The 23,614-nt window shown below is 45.0% G+C and overlaps 1 protein-coding gene across 1 annotated transcript in view; it reads right to left on the reverse strand.

Annotated features, from left to right (window-relative positions):
• LRMDA (leucine rich melanocyte differentiation associated) overlaps nucleotides 1–23,614 on the reverse strand; it is a 979,651-nt gene that overhangs the window by 417,465 nt on the left and 538,572 nt on the right. The window contains 4 exon segments of the mRNA XM_023755143.1: nucleotides 155–197; nucleotides 199–252; nucleotides 9,298–9,437; nucleotides 17,762–17,888. Coding sequence (XP_023610911.1) covers nucleotides 155–197; nucleotides 199–252; nucleotides 9,298–9,437; nucleotides 17,762–17,888 — 364 coding nt within the window.

Below are 23,614 nucleotides of genomic sequence, written 5' to 3' on the forward strand. Positions count from 1 at the left end.
CAGTGTGTACCCAGTCCTACTTCTTGTTTGGCTACCAGTGTACCCATGGACGAGCTCTCAGCACACCCTCCATGCTCCAAGAGTACCTGTGAGGTGAGACACAAATCCCTCGAGACACAGATCCCTCGAGAAGACCATGACCTAGGCAGCTTACCTTGGGCTTCACCACCTTCATGAACGCCCCTCTGACCAAAGCTTACTTTCCTGGCATCCAAGAACTTTAAATTGGGCAGCTTGTGAAGAACAAAGCATCTGGAAGAGAACAGGCAGAGACAGCTCAGGAGGATGGGTGACCACCTCCAAGTTCCATGCAGCATGTCTGGTATTTGGCAATTTAGTTCCGTCGATGTCCTCACCTAAACTATACGCTTCTTGAAGGCAGGAACAAACGTTTTTTGCTCACCCTCAGGCCATCTTACAAAGTAGCGTCAGCATTAAGTCAATAAAATACAAGTTCATTTCTCTTGCACAAATATTTCTTGAGCACCTACTATGTGCCAGGCCCTAGATATGGTCCCTGCATGTAGAGGGGTTTTCAGTGTCATCGGCATGACAGACTCACACAGAGAAATTAGAAACAGCATAGCTAAGTACCAAGATTGAAGTGATGCAGTAGTTTTGGAAGCACAGAGAAAGGGGCCTAATAATTAAAAACTAATAGGTGAAGGAGGATAAGTAGGCTTCAAAGAAACAAACGCTAAAGCAACCCCAAGCATTAGCTTCTCAGTGCAAATGTGACTTGGGGTAAGTAGGGTACCTCCCTTTTCAGGGGAGCCCTGGGTTCCCAGGACAGGCCCCACTCTGACATCACATGTGACCTCCAATGCTTGTCTAGGGGAAACATAGCTGATCACTCAAACACCAGAGACAACGACTTAGAGATCTCTAGCGATAACCTCCATGTTAGTCATTTAAAGTCAAAATGCTCTAAAATTCTTTGGAGGTATACTTTTCATCCCCAGAACTCTATACCCCAACATCTGAGGTCCTGGAAATTTGACTATCTACTTCCTGCTTCCTCTCTGGCCTCAATCTATTACCTTTTTTTCTACTTCTCCCCGAGCCTCTCCCTCCCCTCTCCAAATGTCCTTAACCTTATCCCAAACCAGAAATTTCCACAAGGAGCCCAGGTGACCTTTCTCTACTCCAGCAGAATTCCCGCTGGCCTCAGTCAATGTCAGAGAGAATTCCGTCTTCTGCTGGTACGGCAAAGTCTGGATGACAACAGATTTTTTCAAGTAAAGACACGTACAGATGGAAACAATATGTCAGGCGTGACGCTCGAAGGAGGAAAGACACCCACTAAGTGTAGGGTGGGAAAAGATGAATATTCAGGTGAAGAAAACATCAGCATTACAAACCCAGCCAGTGTTTAATGATGGAGTGAAAGATGTCTTCACAGGGCTGCCAGGAACCACGGTGACAACAGACAGCACGTTGTCATTTCACCCCACTTTGGATCCCAGCCCTCAAATCAGAGGAGAGAGAGAGAGAGAGAGAGAGAGAGAGAGAGAGAGAGAGAGATGGCTTTTAAGCTAGTTAAAATGGTAGATGACAAAGAGCTGCTGTTTTCAGAGCACTCTTCTGATACAATCAAAGAAACAGCCATGAAACAGGCTTCCTGTCACCCTGATATAGGGCTGACTTGACTCCCACCTGACAGCCGGCCTGGGGTGTCCAGGTGGTTCCTGCTTAGAAAGATTTGAGGAACACTAGGAAAGCCTGCCCAAATACTGGGTCTGAGACTCAGCCCAGGGTCCAAACTTTCTCCCTTAGAGATGTCATCTTTTACTTACTTACTCATACATTGATTCACCCAACAAATAATTAGTAGGCAGCTACCACCTGTACTAGGTGCTGAGCCTAGGTGATGTACAAATGAGACAAGGTCCCTGCTCTCAAGGGGCTTCTATCCTAATACAGTGATTCACAAGCTTGTTGAAGGACAGACCGGAGCCCCACCCCTAGAGTTTCTGATTCACTACGTCTGGAGAGGGGCCTGGAATTTACATTTCTCATAAATTCCCAGGTGAGGCTGAGGCTGCTGGTCCTGAGGAGAACCACCGTCCAAGTGACAAATCACAGCATGAAAAATAACAGTTCTGGGATGATGAGGTTGGTAAGGTAGCAAAGAGTCTCCTTCCCAATTCTGCGAGGGGTCTGCCCTGCCCCGTACCTGCGGCAGACAGAACGCGGACAGTGGCCACATCCACCAGAAATCCCTGCCCGTTGGTGGCTTGGCCCAGGTTCCAAACATTACTGCCAAGTGATAAGTCAGTGGGCTTTCTGCCTGCCTGTCCCATCCCAGTCTCAGGAGATCTATTTCCCTTTGTTCTAGGTCATGTCAGGATGTCAAAAGCTGCAGCTTCAATCCTGAGTATTATACAAGCTTGCCATAAAAATACAAGAGAGGCCTCCCGAAGCCACGGAATGAAGGCTTTTACAATATCAATTCCACCCTTGTAAATTTAATCCTGGGTTATTTGTTGCACCAAAATCTCTTTATCGTGATGTATGACTTAGTTACTGAGGTTATCACAGCCGTATCCTAAAGTTGCATAGTACATAAAACATTTCAGTTAACAATGCGGGAAGGTTAACTCCCCGATAACCTGCAATCACAAGGGCCAGTCCACATGACGTGGCTCTGTCAGCTTCCGCGAGCTATTGATGCTTCAATCAGTTTGTTTTGAAGGTAAAGTACAACAAAAGGGCAGTAAACTTATTCGGACTGTCAACAGGGGCTATTGGGAACGGGGCTTGCAGGTAAGTAATTCTGGGTGTTTTAAGGCTATTATCAAACAGCAATGCTTGAAGGAAGAGACAGCTACTAATAACACAGAAGGCAGCCATCATAAACCACTTTATGGCAGAAACCCCCGTCTATAAATCCCGCGACACCCGGAGACAGCTCCAGATTTATAAAACTGCTTGTTAAGCCAGGACACTGCTTAATGAAAAGAGATCCATCTAAGTTCTGAGTCTCCCATCCCGAGCTCCAGAGGGCAACTCCAATTTCCCTGACCTTTCCAAGGTGGCTGGGCGACATCCCAGGGCCAGGGGAAGGGAGTCAGGCACACTTGGCTGTGACATGGAAGGTGAGGTCACGGGGAGCAGATCAGGGATCCTGGGAAGGATGGTATTTAAAGACCCATGTGTTTCTGTCTGCAGACAGACTGTCTAAATGTGAGACCAACAGAGTTCTCAGGTTCTCTCTCTTTCCATACAGAATACCCCATTTTCTTAAAGGACTCCTCTAAGGAGACTCCCCAAACTGGGAGGGGGGCAAAAGGAACAGCAGAAAGGCTTCTTTGCTTGTTTTTCTCTGTCCAAATGCCAAAGTTTTGGCACTTTCCATATAGACTTCAAGCAAGAGGAGGATGCTCTTCCCTCCTGCTCAGAACTGCTACCCACAACACCACGCAACCACAGATCTGCACGGCCTGCTCCTGGGCTGGCTGCGTGTTCCTTTCTCTGAGGAGTCTCTACTCAAGACACATCAAGTTTCTAGATTCTGAGGGACCCGGGTGGGGGAATCACTCGAGTTTTTTCCTACTTCCTTCCATTTATGGCATTCTATGCTTCTTCCCACTAGTTCTTGCTGCCTACTTGCTCCCGTGTATAGGTGGGGGAGAGATGGTGCAACCTACTGATGCCCTCCTGGGGCCCCTGAAGACAGTAATGGGTGACCCATGTACTGTTTTCAACCTTTCACAAGCTTAAAAGAATAGAGTGAACATGCCAACAAAATATCAAGCGTCTTTGCTCTTGACTGGATTGCATCAACCCTGTTTGATAATCCTGGTTACCTGATGCTGATTCAAAGCACGGATCAACTGCTAAATGTGTCTGACTAATTTTTAAATGTTAGTGATGGCTTAATTGCAGTTTATTTAAGAGCCAAAGCTTTTTATTTATTTTTTTTAGGAGGCGAAGCTTTAAAGTACAGGGAAGAAAATTTTTAAAAAGAGGGGAGATCTTCGTAACAAAAAGCTTGGGGACAACAGGCCAAAGGAAAAGGCCAGACTCTGGGATTATCTTGCTGAGCAATCTTGGCTCAGTCTCTACCCCCTTCCCGAGCCTCAGTTTCCCCGTCTGTGCAATGAAGGGAATGGGCTAAATGATGCCTAAGCCTCTTTTAACCTTTATTTTGCTTGACTTCTATAAGCCTCAAAGTTAATTTACAATAAATACATCCATATTCTCCATTCTTATTACTCCAATTTCCTTATGTAACTGCCTCCTCACACCTCCAGGTAAAAGAGAACGGTAAGAAAAAGTCAATAAAGAACAAAGCGTAATGAACAAACACTATGTGGAATCACTCCAGATGCTCAGAGAGATGACAATGATCTCACTCTAATGAGCCGAGGTGAGCTCACCTACAGCATTAATGAATGCCTGACAACTGGCAAAGGCCAGCTGATGTGGGCAGTATGTTTGAAGTCGCCGGGCAAACAATACACCCACAGGACACACCACGGCCCTCTACAGAGGGTAACCAGCAATTATTCTGTGGGCTTCTGTCACTTTGATCTCTGGGTCGTGACCTCTGCTTTCTTGTGATCTTCAAAGCCCAGACTGTAGATTAGCTGGAGCATGCTAGCTGGGCTATGTAAGCCACAAGTTTTACAGCTCCTACTCAGCGGGGAAATGGTGGTAGCCCAGGATGGCCCACAGACTGCAAAGGGTCCCTCCCTCCTGCCCTTTGGCGGAGTGCTGAAGACACTGGGCAGGCCCCTGGGCTGCTCCCTTGGAGAGAACAAAGAAAGGGTGTCACGTTTAAAATAATTTAATGTTGTAAGGAACACAGAGGGACCTACTGGGGAGGAACAAGGAAGGAGAGGCTGACCAAAGATTGCAGTGACAGAAAAGAATGAATGACAAAGGCTTTAAATGACAGAAGTAGAGCTGAGACCACGAGCCCACCTCCCTTATTTGACATCTGAAGTTAGCGCTTGTGTACTGTTGACTTCCAGGCTACTTTCTTTCCTGCAGTAAGAAGAAAGAAAGGAATTATAAAGGAAGACAAGAAGTAGAACACGCTGGGCACCCAGGTTTCCATCCTGGATCCATTTTTGGGCCAGTGTTGAAGTCCACAGGAGGCCCTAAGTGGTTTCTTAGTATGATGGTGGTCTCCCAAGCCAAGCTCTGCCTCACCCACCCTCTTCCTGCTCACACCCCAAAGGCTGCTGGTTATCACATTCACCTCCATTCAACATTCATCCCAAAATAGCACAGTGTGTACACAGCAAAGCATGGGCAGGTTTAGGCTCCTATAATAACATGGCCATGGACAGTTCTCAGCCATGATCTATGATGAATGGCAAAGAGAAACCCCAGGCATGGTTTTGCTCCTGCCCCAGCAGGACCAGGGCACTGATCAACAACTTGGTAATATGTTCATGCTCACATTCAGAGTTAATGAGCCCATTTTACTGTGGGGATGTGTGCCAAGAAAATCTAACCCGGTGCACAGGGGGTGAATGAGGAAGGAAAGGGGGTGGAGAGGGAGAGGGGAGAAAAGAATCTGCAGACACCAAAGCATCTATGAAGCCATTTCCAACAACTCTGTGACTCTAGTCGCTTCCCATTTCTGGTCCAGTGGTTGGCCACAACGTGACCTACAACCCAGCAGACCTCTCAGAAATCAACGTCTCCCATGGAAATGAAACAACGGACATACCTGTTTTGATGTATGGCGGGGTGACATATTATAAATATTACATCACATACCCACAGAGGATGCCAATCAATAAGACATTCTTTTAGACAGCACTAAATGAGCCATGGGTTCTTGCTTCTGAATACACTCCTTTAAGGCTCCTACTATTGCTTAAATGATTAATAGAAGACATATTGTCAGAAAACGTACTTAAAGTGAAAAACAGTAAACCGTAGAAATATCATTCATTTTTAAGCAATTTTCTAGTGAAAATGTCACATAAATTTACATAGAGGCCCTAGGATTAGGCTCCAGTAAGAGCTAGAAGGCAGGCAGACATCATGCTTTGTGAATGAAGGGCCAGGAAGAGTGTTTACCAAGAGAATATAAAAAAGGTGGCTACCTTGCTTGGTAGAAACCCAAATGCCACAGGAACTCTGGGTTCAAAAGACTTATTGTGAAGCCCTAAAACTTCTCAGGGTTAACTGAAGCACAGATTCCAGGGTGAACAAAGTGGGGCTGTTATGGACCACAGAGCAGAACTGGGTCATATACACATTCATCTCATCCAAATGCAAGTGTGAGAATGCTTGTCAAATGAGAGATAAAAAACAACAACAACAACAACAACAACAACAACAAAAACACAGAGGAATGACAAATTTGGGCCTACTCTTCCATGCAACAGTCAGAGGCCATGCAGTTCATGTGGACCTGGATGGGCACACGTGTTCCCACCACTGCTCCTGATTTCTGTTTCTCTCAGAGTATGAGCACCTTGCCATCCTTGTAGGTGACTTCTGAATTTTCTCAGATAAATTTGACTGGATGTGATTTCCACTGTGTGCGGCCTCTAAAACCCGGCTCCCCTTGGCAACTTTGCCATATGTGCAACTAACAAACAGCCTTCCCAGCCCCACCCTTCCACACCCTCCAGGGACCAGACATGGAGTGGGGAAGACAGGTTTGAAGGGTGCTCATCCTAGCCCAGGACATGGATCACGCCTCTAGAATCAAGCCCACCCTAAGAAATCAGGCCCCGACAACCACCACTTGGACTGAGTCTGAAGGATAATCTCTTGCTTATTAACTGCATTTGTCGAGATCCAAATGGAACTTTTTCCAAATATGCAGTGGGCCATCTGAGGAGCCAAAGGGCCCTGCATCTGTTAATTGATGCTCAGCTTATGAGAGGAAGAGTAATTTCCAGCTAGCTCCAGAAAAATTACCAAGCCCCTATTCCATGGTCTGCTTTAGGTATTAATGTCTACTTTAGGTATTACTGAGGCTTCAAGAGTCAAGAAGATGCAGTCTTTACCTACTGGAACCATTCTCTGAATGGTGAAATATATGAGGTAGTGAGAGAAATACAGAAGATAAAATGCATAATGAAACATGAGATAGGAAAGGAAGAACTGTAACTGCTTGGGAGCAGAGTATCTCAGAATGCTAGAGCCCACAGGAATTTTAAATACCACTTAGTTCAACAGTTCTTCACGGAGCATCAGAATCACCTAGTGACTATTTTGTTGCATTTGCCACTAAATTAATCAAAATGCCTTGGACGATTCAGAAGAATCACCTTGGTTAAGGGATCCTGATCTAGACTGGCCTCTCCATTTAAAAAGTCCCGCTGGCAAACTGGACTCCATATCAGATCATCTTATTTGACCCCTTACACCTTGGGTCTTAGTATTTTTGCCAATGTGACCAGTCACAATGACAAAAAAATAGTATTAGCTTTTCTTGTTCTTTTATAACCTCATAAAACCCTCTTTCTATTTGAGACTGAATAAAATAAGGTGGGATTAGAAACTGTTCTCACTCTACTTTTCTCATTCTAGAAAAGAAAAATTACCTAGTTTGAAGCACCTGAATATGAATGAACATTAATAAATGAATGAACGTGTGTGTGTGAATGTGTGTGCACATACACACATGTACATACATACACATATATAAAATTTATTTGGCTATTTTTAAAAAATTAAACACAGAAAGAAAGAAAAAAAAAACAGAAAAACTGAGAATTTCCCAAATAAGGCTTGGTTTACTAAAAATGTTGATTGACAGAACTTTCTTGGACTTGTTCAACCTTTCTAAGACATATACTAGTAAATAAATTGCCGCAAGAAGATAAAATATGTTTTGAGCCACCCTTTCATGCTTGAAATCCGGCTGTTAAATGCTTCAGAGTTGATAAGAGTGTCAAAGAAGCAAATTAAGTTCTAAGCGACTATGCAACTTCAAGGGTTGATTTAGAAATGTGTAACTATTCACCTGCTGGACATTAAACATATTTCTCCTAACAGAACTCACATTCGAATTGACAGTATCATATCTCAAATGAAAATCTTCATGATGGAGAAAGATTTAGTACATTTTTAAAAAGTAGCTTTATTCTAAGATAGTTTAAAAGCAAGCAGCTAAGACTGCTACAAAATTAATCAAGTAAGCTAGAAAATGAAGTAAAAGGTATAAAATTCTTGCCAATGAAGAAATGTAACTAAAATCCTACTGTAGCTTTAGTGTGTGTGTGTGTGTGTGTGTGTGTGTGTGTGTGTGTTTTAAACATATTCCATTCAACAGCCTTCAGTATTTCTTACAGTTTTGCTTATACAATTGAATGCCCCCAGCTATGTTCCTTCATGGATCACCACAGATTTTTATATGAGTCTTAATAGAACAAATTTCTCTCAGATTATTATCCTCTTTCCTCAATTCTTCCACATTTATTTTCCAGTAGCCTTATAGGTTTTGTATTTCCATCCTTCCTCCCTCTTTCCTTCCCACATTGATTCGAGTGGGGTTTTAATGAGAGCATATATCATAATGGAGAGACCTGCAACACATCAGAGATGATCATTAAAAGTATTTACCAAACAATAGTCAAGAATGAGAGCATACAGAATTCAAAATGAAGAAGGAAAACAAAACGAGTTTATGAAATCAGTGCGATGGAGAAGACTCCCTAACACAGATGAGTTTGGATTGGTGTTTCAAAGCAGATGGTTTAGAAGTAGAAACAATAAAGAAAAGCATTTCTACTTGGAACCCATCAAAGCACATGGTCAATGGGCACTTGGGCATAGTTTTATGGAACAAAGTTATGGGCCTTGTGGGACTTCCTCTTGGGATTTTATATAAGCTCCCTAAACTTCAGTGGGAAATGTTTTTTCTCCAAAAAGTGACTCTAAAGCAGACCTCGGGAAGACCTGACAAGACAGAGCATAGGTCAGCAAAATAGAGACAAATCTGGCCTTCTATCTGGTTTTTTTTTTTTAATAAAATTTTGTTAGAACATAGCCATGCCCGCTCATTTACAAATGTCTACTTTGCACTGTAACAGCCAAGTTGAATAGTTGCAACAGATACCATATGACCTTCATCCTTTTACAAAAAAGTTTGCCAACCCCTGACCTAGACCACTCAACAGCATTCCATGCTTCTTGGCTCCTCTGACTTCAACAAAAGGAGACAATGGCTATAAGTTACGCAAAGGTAAAAGTTTAATATTATCACGTGGAATCCACTGATATTTACCAAACATCTGCTACGCACACAATAGTACATTATCCCCCCAAAAGATGCTTTTTCCTTCTTTCACCATGCTCCAACCCCTAGATACTCACCTGTATCTCTTATAGTCTTCTTCGTCCTTTTCCAAGCTGACCAGTTCGTTGGGACACGCCACGTTACCCAGCAGGCTGAGGTATTCCAGAGCTGGTGTCACTTCTGCCAGGTGATCAAGCAGATGCTCCAAGTCAGTGATGTGACAAAGGTTAAGGATCTTGGTCCAGGAAAACAAAAGGTTTAACAAGGAGACTAGACCACTGTGAGTCCAGACTGCTCCCATGATATGGCATGCGTGATCCCATGATATGGCATGCGTGAGGGTTGAAATCAGCTTAGCTGTGGGTATCTGGAACAGTTAGCTTTTCACTCCTACTGTTGGATACATGAACAAGCTTTTCTCTGGACAGGTAAGGCTGAGTTCAGATCACTTGAGAGAAAATTAATGCACTTAATTGTTTTACCACACTTTCCTCTATAGTTCTGTGTTTTGTTTTTAAGTTGAAATGATGAAGGGTATATTCCATGTAGTAAAATATTTTACAATATGCAAATCCATAAAACTTAATTTTTTTCTAGTAGTGAAAGCAAGGCATTATTTTCAAAGACCTCATTAAAAAATATCAATTCTCCTATAATGGGTAATGTATCAATAAAACATACAGGAATGACATAAACACAAACAGGGATTGGCCATCCTATTATGATCTGAGAGTTTGTGGTGGAGCCAATCATTGCTCAGTGGCCTCATTGGTGGGGAAAAAAATCATAGTATTGGGGGGAAAGGAGAACAAAGCTAGGAGGAGAAGACAAGCTGAGAAAAGTAGAACAACTTTAGTCAAGCCAGGCAGGTCAGAATCCATTTCCTGAGACCCTTTGTGAATCTAATGTTCTATGAAGGGGGAAAAAATGGAAGAGAAAAGACCAAGGAGGGTCATGGTGGTAAAATTATTCCATGATCCATCCCCACGGTGGGCTCCACTATCCAGTCAAGTCAAACTCTGAGACACCACAAACCATATAAGAAAAGAGTCACAGATGCAGGATATCACATGGATTGGGAAGGGCTAGTTCACACATCAACTCATCAATTGAGCTGATGAGCTGGGCCCTAAGCAAGATGGTGATTTGACAGGCCAGGATAGAGGCCATGAATACCAAGAGCCCATGGACAAGAGGAATTATCCAATATCAGGAGATAAACTAGGGGAAGCCTTTACTACTATGGACAGAAAAGTCTAACCAAAACCTAGTTCCCTCTTAGGGGCAAACTGAGAGTCTGTGGTAGAGCTGAGCATTGCTCAGTGGCCTCACTGGTGGAGAAAAAAAAATCATGGTATTTGGGGAAAAGGAGAACATTAAATCTTCATCTATTTTTTTATCTACTGTATGAAGGTGGTAATGTGAAGGAATAGAACTCAAAACTGGCAAGATTTTCAAGTTGAGAAAACACTGGGCAACTAAGTTGGATTGAGATCCCAGTTACTTCTCAACATTTAGTGACTACAGATGGGAAACCTCGCAGGCCACCATCCAGGGAGGCCCAGTTTAATCTGAGTAAATCTTCACATGTAAATTTCCCACAGAACTAATAAAGCTTGTATGTGAGGGCTCTTTGCTTGCAGAGGGCTCTGAAACAAGCCCTAGTAATAGTGCCACATGGTCACGTATTTTGTGAAATTCACGATTGGTTAAGATCACTGTTTTTCTTCACTAGGATGTCATCCACTACATGTCACTTCGAGTTGGGTGACATTGGAGTGCCTGCGGAAATTCTGGGAACCTGGCTAAGAGGAACTTGGGAAGAAGTGGCATTTAATTAGGATTCAGTGAGATATATTTGTGTGGTTTGCATCATATCTGTGTCTGGTTATTACAACAGTATCAGTAGGAACAGCTTCCAGTAATATTCATGCTGACACAACATATAGGGACCAACATAAAACTGATGATACAATGATTAACGAATTTATCAGGTCAAAGAACATTTAAGATTAAGTTATTGAGTGTATACACATACACAAATAACTTGAAATGTCCTAAAATATAACAGCTCATATATGAAGAAAATGTATGAGAGTTTTTTCAATATTTAAAAATTCTAAATATTTTGCCAATAATTTAGTGGTGAAATTACCAATAAGGAGTGATGAATCTGAAAGAAACCTCCCTAAATTATTAAAAATGCAACTTAATTTTCAATTAGATGGAATTATCTTTCTATTTTCTCTCTATAAAATATTAGAAAATCATATAACAAAGTTATAAGGGAATTTGCAGGAACAAAGTTTTTAAACAGACATGTGTAGTACAAAAAGATTCACTTTTCTAAATATTTTAGTGTGTGGTATTTTTCAACTTAAATTTTATTTTGTTTTGATATATTTCCTATTCTAAGTAACACTCATCTTCATACCTAATTTTGCATTCACACTTATGTAGTTTTTTCCTTTAAGAGGGCTTCCTCAAATTATGTAAGTTTTACACTCCACAAAATCTGGGTCAGCCAATGAACAGGTGGCTGTGGAGATGTTGAGTCATTCGAATCTGGATCATTTCTTGGGCAAAGCATCTAGAGCAGTGGTTCTCAACCTTCTGGCCCTTTAAATACAGTTCCTCGTGTTGTGGCCCGACCATAAAATTATTTTCGTTGCTACTTCATAACTGTAATGGTGCTACTGCTATGAATCGTAATGTAAATATCTGATATGCAGGATGGTCTTAGGCGACCCCTGTGAAAGGGCTGTTCGACCACCAAAGGGGTCGCGACCCACAGGTTGAGAACCACTGATCTAGAGGCTTCAAGAAGTTTCAGCCATCTTGTGCCCATAAATCTAAGGAATTATGGATTTCCTAAGCCTTTGAGCCTGCTCCATTTAGGATACTGTGTGTGGCAGAAGCTACTCCATCTTACTAAGCCTTTCAACTACCCACTAACTGATCAATTGGGGTTAGCCAGGTGGTCTCCCCCAAATCCACACCAGGCAGGAACCTCCAGCACCTACTTCAGGACTCTGTGGACCAGAACTTCATCATTACACTGAGATCACCACTGGAGGATGAAACAGGAGGAGATTTAATTGGTTCCTTGGTCTCCTGGGCCAGCGAGGACGAGCACAGCCTTGACTTGTCTGATTGCAGGCTCTGAGAGAGAATGTGTCACATTCCTGTTTGTAAAATTGCATAGGAAATTAACCAGAGCCAATGAGAGGAGGGAACTGGGGTCTGGGGCTAATCAAGACCACCGCAGTGGAGACTCTTTCAGCAATTCTCCTAAGGCTTTGGGTTTTTTTGGGTGTTTTTTTCCCCCCATTTTTAAAAATGTGACACTATCTGGCACAGTTTCATTTCTCTCCAGCTGGATTCTTAGCACACACCTGGTTTCCCTCATCGAGCCTTCTCTAGAGTACTTGCTGCTTCGATTTTTTTCAATGTTGTCTACAGAAAGTTGCCACTGCAGAGCCCAGCTGTCGTGGCCGGGCTTGCCAAGGGAGATTTTCTGCTGGGGCCCAAGATCAAAGCAACATCTTGCCTGGAAAGTTTGGAGCATGAGGGAGGAGGGGTGCCTCCAGGGTCAGGGCCAGTTGCAGGTCTGAAGCTGTTTCCCAGGTGAGAGAATGGGGACATACCTTCCCACTGTGCTCGGCTTCAAAGGGCAAAGGGCAGCATCTATAACCACTGGGAGGATTTCAACCAGAGCTCATCCTACTATAGGATTTTTGAGTGCTAACTAAACAGTGTATATGGCATAGTACCTCATTTTGATTTTCACATACATCAGAAATATTATCACATTCACATAACAATGAAGGAAACTGGGGTCAAAGGTCACACTGTCAGTAAATGGCACAGTTTATATTTAAACCTAGAACTGAAGAAATGGCATTTCTAGGGACACGTCATTGTCCCTAGACAATGACTCGTCATTTTCTAACACAAAAGGGAAATTTTAAATACTGAAAAATGAACATTCTTAGTCCTGCTTTCTAATTCAGCACATCCTACTTGTATTACGCATCTTCCTTGGCGTTATAGTTCATGCTGTCTCTCCATACATGTGCTGAAGCACACAGGGAGACAGAAAATGAAGAAATGAACTGTGATTTAAAATGAAGTCACTTATCACCCCTAAAGGAAAAGTGGGTAAAAGGTTAAATATCCATATTTTTCTGACATCTCAGTTGTTCTCTTATTTGGGGCTGAGTATTCAGACATGATATGGCCAACTGCCCATCCCTACAGGGGAACAGCCAGGGACAGTGTGTACATGAGAGAGAGAGAGAGGGAGAGAAAGAGAGAGAGAGAGAGAGAGTCAAGGCCATGGCCAGGCACTATTGGCCAATGCAAATGAACCTAAGGAAGAAGAGTGAGATAAGCTATGAACCAAGAGATGAAGAGGTAACCTGGGAAGACCAGGCTTTAGGGATGCCAGGACAGGGCTCCAAAGCTGACGGCTGAATGGAACCCTCAGGGACAAGGACTAGGAGAACAAACATGTGAGGTCTAGCAGGAGGTACGCAGCCAGGAAGTGGAGCAGTGGTGAACTAGGAAGAAATTTGCCAGATGCTGGGTTTGGGGTCAGGAATTCCTTTCATAAGCTCCCAGTGCAGCTGGGAGCAGGGCCTTGTGGAGCCCGGCACAGGCAGCTGACTCTTCCCGCACCTTAGTTCCTCTTCTGTGCAGTGACTGCCCCTCCACCTTGGGTCTCAGAGTCTGGGCTGAGAATTAACACACCTGTGTTCTAGACTGAGCCCCACCATAGACAATCTATGTGATTTCAGAAAGTTCATACTCTCCCAGTTCTTTCATAAAAATGAGAATTATCCCTAGTGGTACCCGACTCACAGAATGATGTGAGGGCAATATTAAATTATAGTATAGAAGTCAAAAAAGCACTCTAAATCTATACTCTGATGTTGGTTATACTGTGACCCAAAAGACTTTAGATAAGTTCACATAATTCTCTAGGATCATAATAAAAGTTATAATACTAACCCTCACATAGAATTCAATGTGTTACTGTAACTTAGTATTTGTGAGATTCTTCCATAGCCATTACAACAACCTATGGGGTGGGTACTATTATTGTCCCCATCTTAAGCCAAAGCATAGAGATGTTAAGTAACTTGTCCAAGTCATGCAGTAAGTGGTAGACCTGGGTACAAGCCCAGGAAGTCTGGCTTCAGAGCCTGTTGTTCTTAAGTACTATTTGGCAGTGCCACTTGGTAAAAGATAAAAAAAACCCATAACCCAAGTTCCCAGGGTCCAGTAACACACTCATTGTATAAACAGATTTAATTGGGAGTAAAACCCAAATGGAAAACTCTAGACTTACAAAGCAGATAAAATGAGCTGTGGTGGGGGTCAATAACCATTCTATATATGCCAAAAAGCAGAAAATTAAAAATAAAACCAACAGCACAGAAGAACTTGAGGTAGATCCCCATTTGACAGCAAGCTTCCTAATATGTTTTAAATAAGATTCAATTTATAAGAAAGAGTGAATATTCAGAAGGTCAATAGTTCCTTGATTCCAGGTCTCTCTTTATTGGAAATATGAAGTAAAAACTTAAGGAGACAGGATACCAAGGTCTGTGTGTCAGATTAATGAAATGAGCTATGCCTCTGTGTATTTACACCTGGCAGAGTCCCCTCTCACAGTGGTTCTATGTTTGGTATGTGACTTGCTTTGGCCATAGGACAGCAACACCCATGATACGAGCTGGGCTTTAAAAGTGTTTGTACATCGGAACTTTGCTCTTGGAACACCCCTCCGATGTGAAGAGACCTGTGCTAGTTTGTGGGTGACATGTAGTTCAGCCCATTGCCAGCACCAGTTCCAGTTCCAGGCCTTCGAACAAGGCCATCTCAGACCATCCAGCCCCAGCTGAGTTTCCAGATAACTGTGGCTGGCTGCCTGGGTGGCCCAAAGCAAGACTAGCAGAACTGTCATCCAAGCCGTGCCCAAATAGCTGACCCCATAGTCTTGTAAACCAATGTTTGGTTTTTAAAGCGACTCACTGTTGGGGATTATTATGCAGCAAAACTAACTGAGAGAGCCCAAGTCTAAGACATTTCACAGAGTAGGAATAGCAATATGGAATTGTGTAATGGCTGGAGAGCCTGAGGTACTGTTACAAGTAGGTAGGAAAGTCAGTCAGCCAAAAAGGTGGAGTCAAAATTGTTAGGTTAAGAGGATGACATATATCATTACTGGTGCTTTTACCTGCTTTTCATTCTATGAATTTTGGGTCAAGTATAAAGGGAAAGTAAGCCAGTTCTCCTGATCATACTGACAGCCTGGAGGAGAAAGAAGAGCCATGTTGCATCCTGAGAGGGCCAACCATAATCTCTTGTATCTACTGATAACAAAGCACATACAACAACACAGTGACAGGACTGATCAGCTTGGCACCTACACCTTGCCTTCTGCCTCGGTCCCTCCCAGGCCATACCATTACTTCCTGGGCATTATTGCTATAGATTGGAGAAGATGAGGCATGGAGCAGGGAAAGAACTCAACCAGAGACAAAGAAAATCTGAATTATAGAGTCAAGAGGCCCACTAGTCTCTGGTAACTGCAGATCATCTGAGAATAAAACCATGATCTAATTCAACTTATTCCTATAAAAATGATTAACAGAGGCTCTTAGAGGATGACTTGTCCAAGGCCACATAGCTAAGCATGATCAAGCTGACTCATGAACACACGTTCATGAACTCTAATACTCAACAGTGATGCGGGACACAGGATATGAGCACTATGGCTCAAGGAAGGAACCGTATCATCCAATCTAGTCTAATATTCCTTCCATTCTTGATCAATTTGAGAATATTGTCCCACTGATCACCTTACACAGCCAAGGAAGCCTGAAGACACACTGACTATAACACTTTTTCAAACAGTGACTAGGAAACTGAGTTGACTGGAGGATAGGAAATGGAAAAATCCATCAACATTTCATATGAGGAAGACTGATATTTACCTATAGGCAGTCTCCTTCTCCTTCTATTAAAGTGTCAATTAATAATGACCAGAAGCAGTATATTTTACAGAATAAGGAAAATATAAACTTATGACTTGAAGTATAAACAGTGGGTAATAAATGTTGACATATGCATATAGATTAAACTTCACATGCATATCTGGTTTTATATCATACTCTAGGGAAAATGCCCTGATCCCTTTCCTATTTCTAACTTGCTTTTCACCTGCGATCGTGAACTAGTGATTAAACCACTCCAGGTCTTGAATGTGCCATCAATGAAACAAGATGATTGGACTTCAAGTCTGAAGCAATACACTAGAATGGAAAGAGGTCTGGATATAGCCACAGTTGAGATTGAATTTGGGACCTAGCATCTTATTAAAAGTCTGGCTGTGGGTCTATACTTTGCCTCTTTCCCCATCTGGACAAAGGTGTAACTATACCCTACTTACAAGGTTGGATAAGAATGAAAAATACAGTGTGAGGCAAAAGTAGGTGTACAGCTGTTTGAATGGAAAATAATACAATAAACTGTGTTTCACGTACTCACAACTGTAAACCTACGTTTGTCCCACCCTGTAATATATCTAAAGCTACTCGGCACAGAGCCGCCTGATCCACAGGAATGCCCCCTAAAGAACAGCTGATGATGATGATTCATTCACTTATCTAACAAACATTTACTGACCCTCAACTCGGTGCCGGGAGTTATAATAGATGCGCATCCAGGAGTTAACAGCACTGACACCACACTCTGCCTCGCTGGGCTGGCGTCATGATGGCACAGACCCACAATCTAACATTGGAGCCATGTGCCTTCCGCTGCAGAAAGGTTCTGACTCCATTCTCAGCTCACGGTGGACTCCAGAGCCCTCAGTCCCTCTGAGTCTCCTCTGAGGCTGGCTAGGTCCTCGCAGTCTTAAGAAGAGGCCATATACCAGCCTGGCTCTCCCAGGCCTTTCCCATCACCCTACTGAACACCATAAAAGACAGGATAGGCCTGGGCTTCACACTTATCCTCCACCTTGGCCCCTCCCCCTGTTGCCTTCACCACAACTGTTGCCCAAGAGAGCCTTCGGGAATCCTCTGCGAAGGCCAAGTTTGCTCAGCAGCATTACCCTCGACTTCCCACCAGAGGTCGCCCTCCCACACAAGCCCAAGCAAACAGAACTGGGATTCGCCTTCTTGGCAGCAGTGACATTATTTTCTTTCTCTATTTTTATCTATTAAAAAGATTTCTTCACAGCCATAACTTAGATCTCTGCACTAAAATGGAGCAACAGGAAGATATAATGGTGCATTTCATTTATGAATGACCTATAATAAATTACTCTGAAGTGTCCCGAGTGCCAGGAGACAGAACGCTTTGTCTGCCCATGGACTGTATTTCACATGCTTTAATTTAGCTGACACATAAAACTCATTTGACATTTTGCAGGTATTTGTGTGGGGCCGGGGAGGAGAGCTGGCGAGCAGGAGGGGACCACTGCGGGGCAGGGCAGGCAGTGGGGGCAGCGGGCAGAGCCAAGGATATCTGGTTCTTGTTGAGGGTTAAGGTATGGAGCCTGGGTAACCCTGGCAACACGAGGTCGTTCCCCAGCAGATTGTTGTCCAAGACGAGCTCCTCCAGGCTCCCGAAGGCGCTCAGTCCTTCCAGTGACCTGCAATGACAAAGGCAACAGGAAAAATGATCCTGCACTAAATCAGGGAGGCCATTATGAGCCGAAATAAATATTTTAACCTTCCCTTTCAGGACTGGGAATAGTTTGGGCTTGGTGCCTGTCAGCAAAGTGAATGACAAGAATTAGTAGCGGGAGCCGGGCGGGGGCGGCGGGGGAGAAGGGGCCGCTGGCACTTCACCGCATCCTTCACGCGTTGCCAACATGAAGGATGAGGGTCACTTAGTGAGTAGCCAGGATCCAAAACAAAGGGCTTCAGATGCGGCCTGCAGGATAAATTTGTCAATGTCTTGTGCCTGCAGGCACCCAGCCTAGGCTGACCCTCACCTCCATTCCCAAGATAAATAACTCTGTCACAGTTCACCTTCATTCCCTGGACACAAATTTAAGTTGTCATCCATCATTCCTGCCCAGAAATATCAGACCCGCTTACAATAATAAATATAACTTCAAGTATCATTTCTTAGCGGTTCTCCTCGGCACAGTGGTAGGAAACAGCGAGGAAGCCATCCTTTCTCTCCGCTCACCGCCTGTGACTTTTTCCTCCTCTGCTTTTTTTCCTTCACTAATCACTTAATTTGCTTCTGCCCAGTGTCCCTGTGGCTGTCCCAGGGGCAGGGCACCGAAGGAGCAATAATCCCTCCAGTGTGAGGGGCTGCTTCTGTTTCTTTCTTTGATTTCTTTTCCTTTTTCTTTTTTGTTTGGGGAGCAGGAGTAGGGGAGGGGTTGGGAGGATTTCTGTTTCAATGCTCCTGGCTTGAAGTTACCGTTTTAATGTATGGAAAGTGGATTTCTCACTTTATTTCTGAAAGAAGTGTCGAGCCCAGCAATATAGATATCGAGGTGGTACATAAACAGGCATCTGAAAGAATTAAGTACCCAGCTCAGCGGGAAAAAAGTATCCAAAAAGGAAAAACAGCCTTGTTTATACACTTAGCTGAAAGTTTCTCTAGAGGTGGGTTCTAGAGTGTTGGGGGCGGCGGTGGTGAGGGGTTGTTGCCCACCTGTGCGGGCCCTGGCGCTCACAGGCGTTAATTAAAGAAGCCACCGGGCAGGCAAGGGACTTACACAGACACACACACTCCCAGCTCAGTCACCTGCCAGACCCGAGAGCCGAGCTGAGCTTGCATGGCTGACAGCTGAGCTGCAACGTCAACCGGAGGGCGGACGCGCATGGGATCTCCTGGCGATTCTGTAAAATGTGACGAATCAGGGGGATGCTGCCTGCACTGTTTATTCATCTCCTGGTGGCACGCACATTACAGACCCGCCTGCTGGTGTGAGCAACGCCTGTACGTCTGGTGCAGGTGCGAACTTCAGCTCAAGGGCCATCTCCAGCCATCCACATCTCCCCGAGGATTTCTGCCCTAAGGACTCCCGCCCTGAGGACTCCAAAACAGCCAGTGCTTGGGAGGTGTAACATGCATTGCAAAGAGGTAATTAAATCCCCAGAATTCACTGGGCCCAGAGCTCCACCAGCAGATCCCATCTCTGCCTGACCCTCGGGGTGGTCCCACCCAGGACCCAGCACCCAGACCACGTGTCCTCCTGCAGCCAAACGCTACCTGCTCCAAGCAGGAGGGAGGGCAAGACCAAACACATTTTGGGTCAAGGGTCAGTGGGGTTATCCTGCCTCATTTCTTCCTCCTCCTTTCTCATGGACCTCACGTTTCAGGGAGGAAACACGACTTACACGCCTGCAGTCAGGACGGGCTGGAATATTACGCCAACTCCCTATTTCCTCACAGTGTGGGCCTGGGCACGTCAATAACCCACCTGAATGCCTTCTTCTGTGTTGATTCCAGCTCATAGCATCTCATGGACAATAAGTGAAAGAAGATTAACAAGTTACATTTCTTTCTTTTTCTCTTCCTCCTTTCATTCACTGGTTTTTCTGGAAGCCCTGACTTGTGGGGGGAGGCTGTTGAGGATGCAGATGGTGGGCAGACCAACCAATGCACAAAGGCGTGCAGTAGGTCCTGCCTCTGCAGGGGCACTCCACGCTTCCCGAAGTCCCTTGCTCTGTGGGGTTAATGAGTGATGATCCCCAAGAGCTTTTCAGAGCGAGGCTGTTTACCAGGAGGGAAGCTGAGGCCTCCTCCCTCCCTCCTGTGGGGGCGCCTTATGGAGGGCTAATAAGTCCTTTGTGCACAACATCGGTTGGGCTCTGGTCAGAGCATCCAAATACACATTGTTCCCGAGTTATGTTATGCAAATATAATGCTCATATCATGAGAATCCGCAAACAGTTGGCAACTGGCAAGCAGAAGAAAGCTCCCTTCCAAAACCTCCCTTCAGGGGAGGCATAAAACAAAATGACATCGCATGAAAAGGGACAAAGCCAGGAACACTAGAGGGAGTGCCCACAGAGACTGCCTTCTCTCCGGGTGGCTCAGGACAGAGCTCAAGACCAGCTTCGGAGTGAGGGTTCAGTGAGGAGTTTGGAGGCTCGGGCTCAAGTCCCCCATCACCTGTCTGGTTTGGAGATTCCCTTTGCCACTTAATGTTATTAGCTGCTCAGTTAAAAGGGAACCATGATGCTGATTAATAAACCCAGGTCTTCTGCCATCCATGTAGTGTGATTTAATCAGCTGAATTCGGAGCTGAGGGATTGGGGACAGGAGGCAGAGAGCGTGGTGAAGGGTAACGCTGCAGGGGACAGGGCTTCCGGGGCTCAGCTAGCCTGTGGAGGCCACTAAACCAACACCTGGAAGACGGTTTTATTTTTTTACATTTTGAAAATTTTACTTTTGTTGTTGTTTTCCAGAAAGGAGACATTATTTGCAACCATTATTGAGCTGATACCCCTATACACAAGATGCCTGCAAACAGATATGTGCCCTTCCGTAAAATGACAAGGCTACAGGGCTTCAAGGAGCCACAGATCTATGCTGCTTCATGGGACAGTGACGGTAGCTACAAGGAATAGATGGCAGCACTGTAATTTCTCTGCTCTAACCCTGTGTGTGGACAGCAAAGTGTACCCCAGACCCTGGTGGAAGGGGTGGCTGTCACTCCAGGGTTACTCACCAGCTTAGTTGGCAGTGGCTGCTGATGTCTGAAGCGGGGGAGGCGGGGAGCTGGGAAGGAGAGGCAGATCTGTCTGCTCTGGCAAAGGGCAGGAGGGGGAGGGCAAGGCTTTAGCTGCTACCTGGGCACAGCCAGCTGGAGAGAGAGCTTCCCAGCCCAGTCAGGAGACGCTGAGGGCACCGGGAGACGTGTGCGGTCTGGTTGGGGTGGCAGGTGGTTTGCTCGAGAAATCTAATCAGATGCCCAGAAGCGCCTTGCAGGCTGTGCGCCTCCCGCTCCCCCAGCAGGAAAGCTGCCCATTGTCTCACCCACAGGTGCCCCCTCAGCGACCCACGTGCAGGGCCCTGGCTGGGCTCCCCCAGGAGCCGCCGCGGCTGCCGGAGGGTCCCAGAGCCTCTTCCAAAGTCATATCGAGATGACAAAACATCACAACGCATTCAGCTCCGGCAGATTCAAACAGAGAGAACTTTTAAGTTTCCACTGTAATTAACCCTATCCTCGTTAAGATAATTATGATCAAGCTTCCTGTCACAGTTAATATCCAGCATCATTGCCTGTGGCTCACACTCTGCCCTCATTAGCTTATGAAAACAGTGGCACTAAACAGGCGGCTGCCACCCTTTCCCGGGGAGGCCAGTGACTGTGAGGGGCCTTGGGCGGGGCAGCAGGTCCCACAGAAGGGCCACCCCTGGAACTGCAATCCCTTCTGCTCCTGTGTGGGCACACACTCAGCAGCCTTCATCCTTTTCCCAAAAGTTAGCCACAGGTCAGAAGGGGGAGGGAGAAGGGCCAGCAGAGCAGGGCTGGTCGATTTGGGGCAAGGGAGCTGCTGATATGGAGCTATTAGCCCTCCCTGCCCCTTACCTGGCAAAAATCCAACCAGGAAAATCCCCAGAGGGCACCTCCAGAACCCCTGGCTCAAGATCTGCCAACCTTATTCCTGGGGTTCAGGCTATGGTAAGAATTAGACCCGCCTGTCTTTAGCTCCCAGCCTGTACCAGGAATGACACTCCTTCCTGGCATGAGCTGGGCAGGGAAAAGGAGACAGTTAACCAGACCCTAAGAAAGACAAGTGTCCGCATAGCTGGCCTCAAATCCAGAACCAAGGGTTAGGATACTCTCAAACCAGTTAAGAAAATAACATGTCCATTAAGATCTTTACCTGCTTCCTCCACTACATCTACCTAAGTCTCCATAGATGTGTTTTTAATGGAGGAAATGGGGAGGCCGATGCTCGTCGGACTAGGCGAACTAACCCCTGTCTGACGCCTAGTCCTCAGCCTCACCACGGGCTTTCCGGGTGATTTCTGTCTGCCCAGCTCCCAAGAAAAAGGGGTCTCAATGTAACCTCCATGAGACCCTGAAAGTCTTCAAACGCACAGTGAGGGCTCAGTACCTCTGCCAACGACTACTCCTCGGCCACAAGCCTGTCAGTTGCTGAGAGTAAAGCTGCCAATGGAATCCCCGGGGCAGGACACAGTACAGGCCTCGGGTGACTGGCCAGGGGCGGTCAGGGCAATCTTTAAATTCACATTATTTCCGAGGCCAGAGGCCTCCCTTCCTGCACCCTGGGGCCAAGTGTCTGAGAACAGGTGGGGGGACATTCGGTGAGCCTGCACCCGCACACCAGTACTGGCTATTAAACTGGTTAAATATATCTGCTGACCAGTTGGTAAAGAATTGCAGCTCTGAGTACCCGGAGTGGCCCTCTCTGTTAACCTGGCCACTGCCTAGAGCCCCCAGACCTTCCCACCATTCAGCAACTAAGTGGTTAATGTCCCCCTCACATTATGGGGCTCCAGGAGCCTGCTCTAGCCAGGATCTTTCAAACTGATCAGTGCCATGGTTAAATAATTTAAACATCGCCCTTGAGAGAAAAAAATAGCAACTTGCACCCCTCCTACTCCCTCCAACACGCCAAGTACTGTGCCTGGCATACAGCAGGTCCTTGGAAAATGTTCCCCAACTGACTTCTATGAGAGGCCATGACCACGGCTATAGGACAAGACAGGCCACACAGAACCATACATGTGGGATGCAGAGGGGAGCAAAGAGCAGAGCTGCGATGTGGCTGCTCATGTTCCAGACAAGGGCCAGAGGCGCACAGGTGTCTTTAGAAAGGCTAGTCATCAACACCATGAGAGCTACTCTTTCCTCCATCACCAAACTCTTTCTATAGCATATTTAAATACATATATATATATACATATGCACACACACATACACACACAGTAACGTACTCAATGTAGTGATATACTATAGCATATTACCATACAGTGTACTATAGGTACAGTTGGCTCTATGTATTTTCTACATCTTTTTCTGTCATTCAGGTCACATAGCCAGGGATATATATACAAATAATAATATAAATCAAATAGTCTATATGGTAATGATATCAATAGTGGTGAAAGTGTCTTTTAAAAATAGAAGAATACAGAAAAGGCTCTGGGTGCTATAAGACAGTGTATACTGCCATGGTGTATGCTGACAGTGTATTACATGGAATTTGTCAGTCACCCCCAAAGCCCTATTGCTCCCTTGTCAGGATGGATGATCCCCGAGCCACAGAGAATAAAATGCATAAGAGAGCTGAATCTAAGACCAGTTAAAAATGTAAGATAGTAAATGAGGCATTTTTTAACTTTAAGTGGCATCAAGTCTGAGGCCATTGTGCA

Source organism: Myotis lucifugus, unplaced genomic scaffold, assembly GCF_000147115.1.
Source record: "Myotis lucifugus unplaced genomic scaffold, Myoluc2.0 scaffold_69, whole genome shotgun sequence".
NCBI lineage: Eukaryota > Metazoa > Chordata > Mammalia > Chiroptera > Vespertilionidae > Myotis > Myotis lucifugus.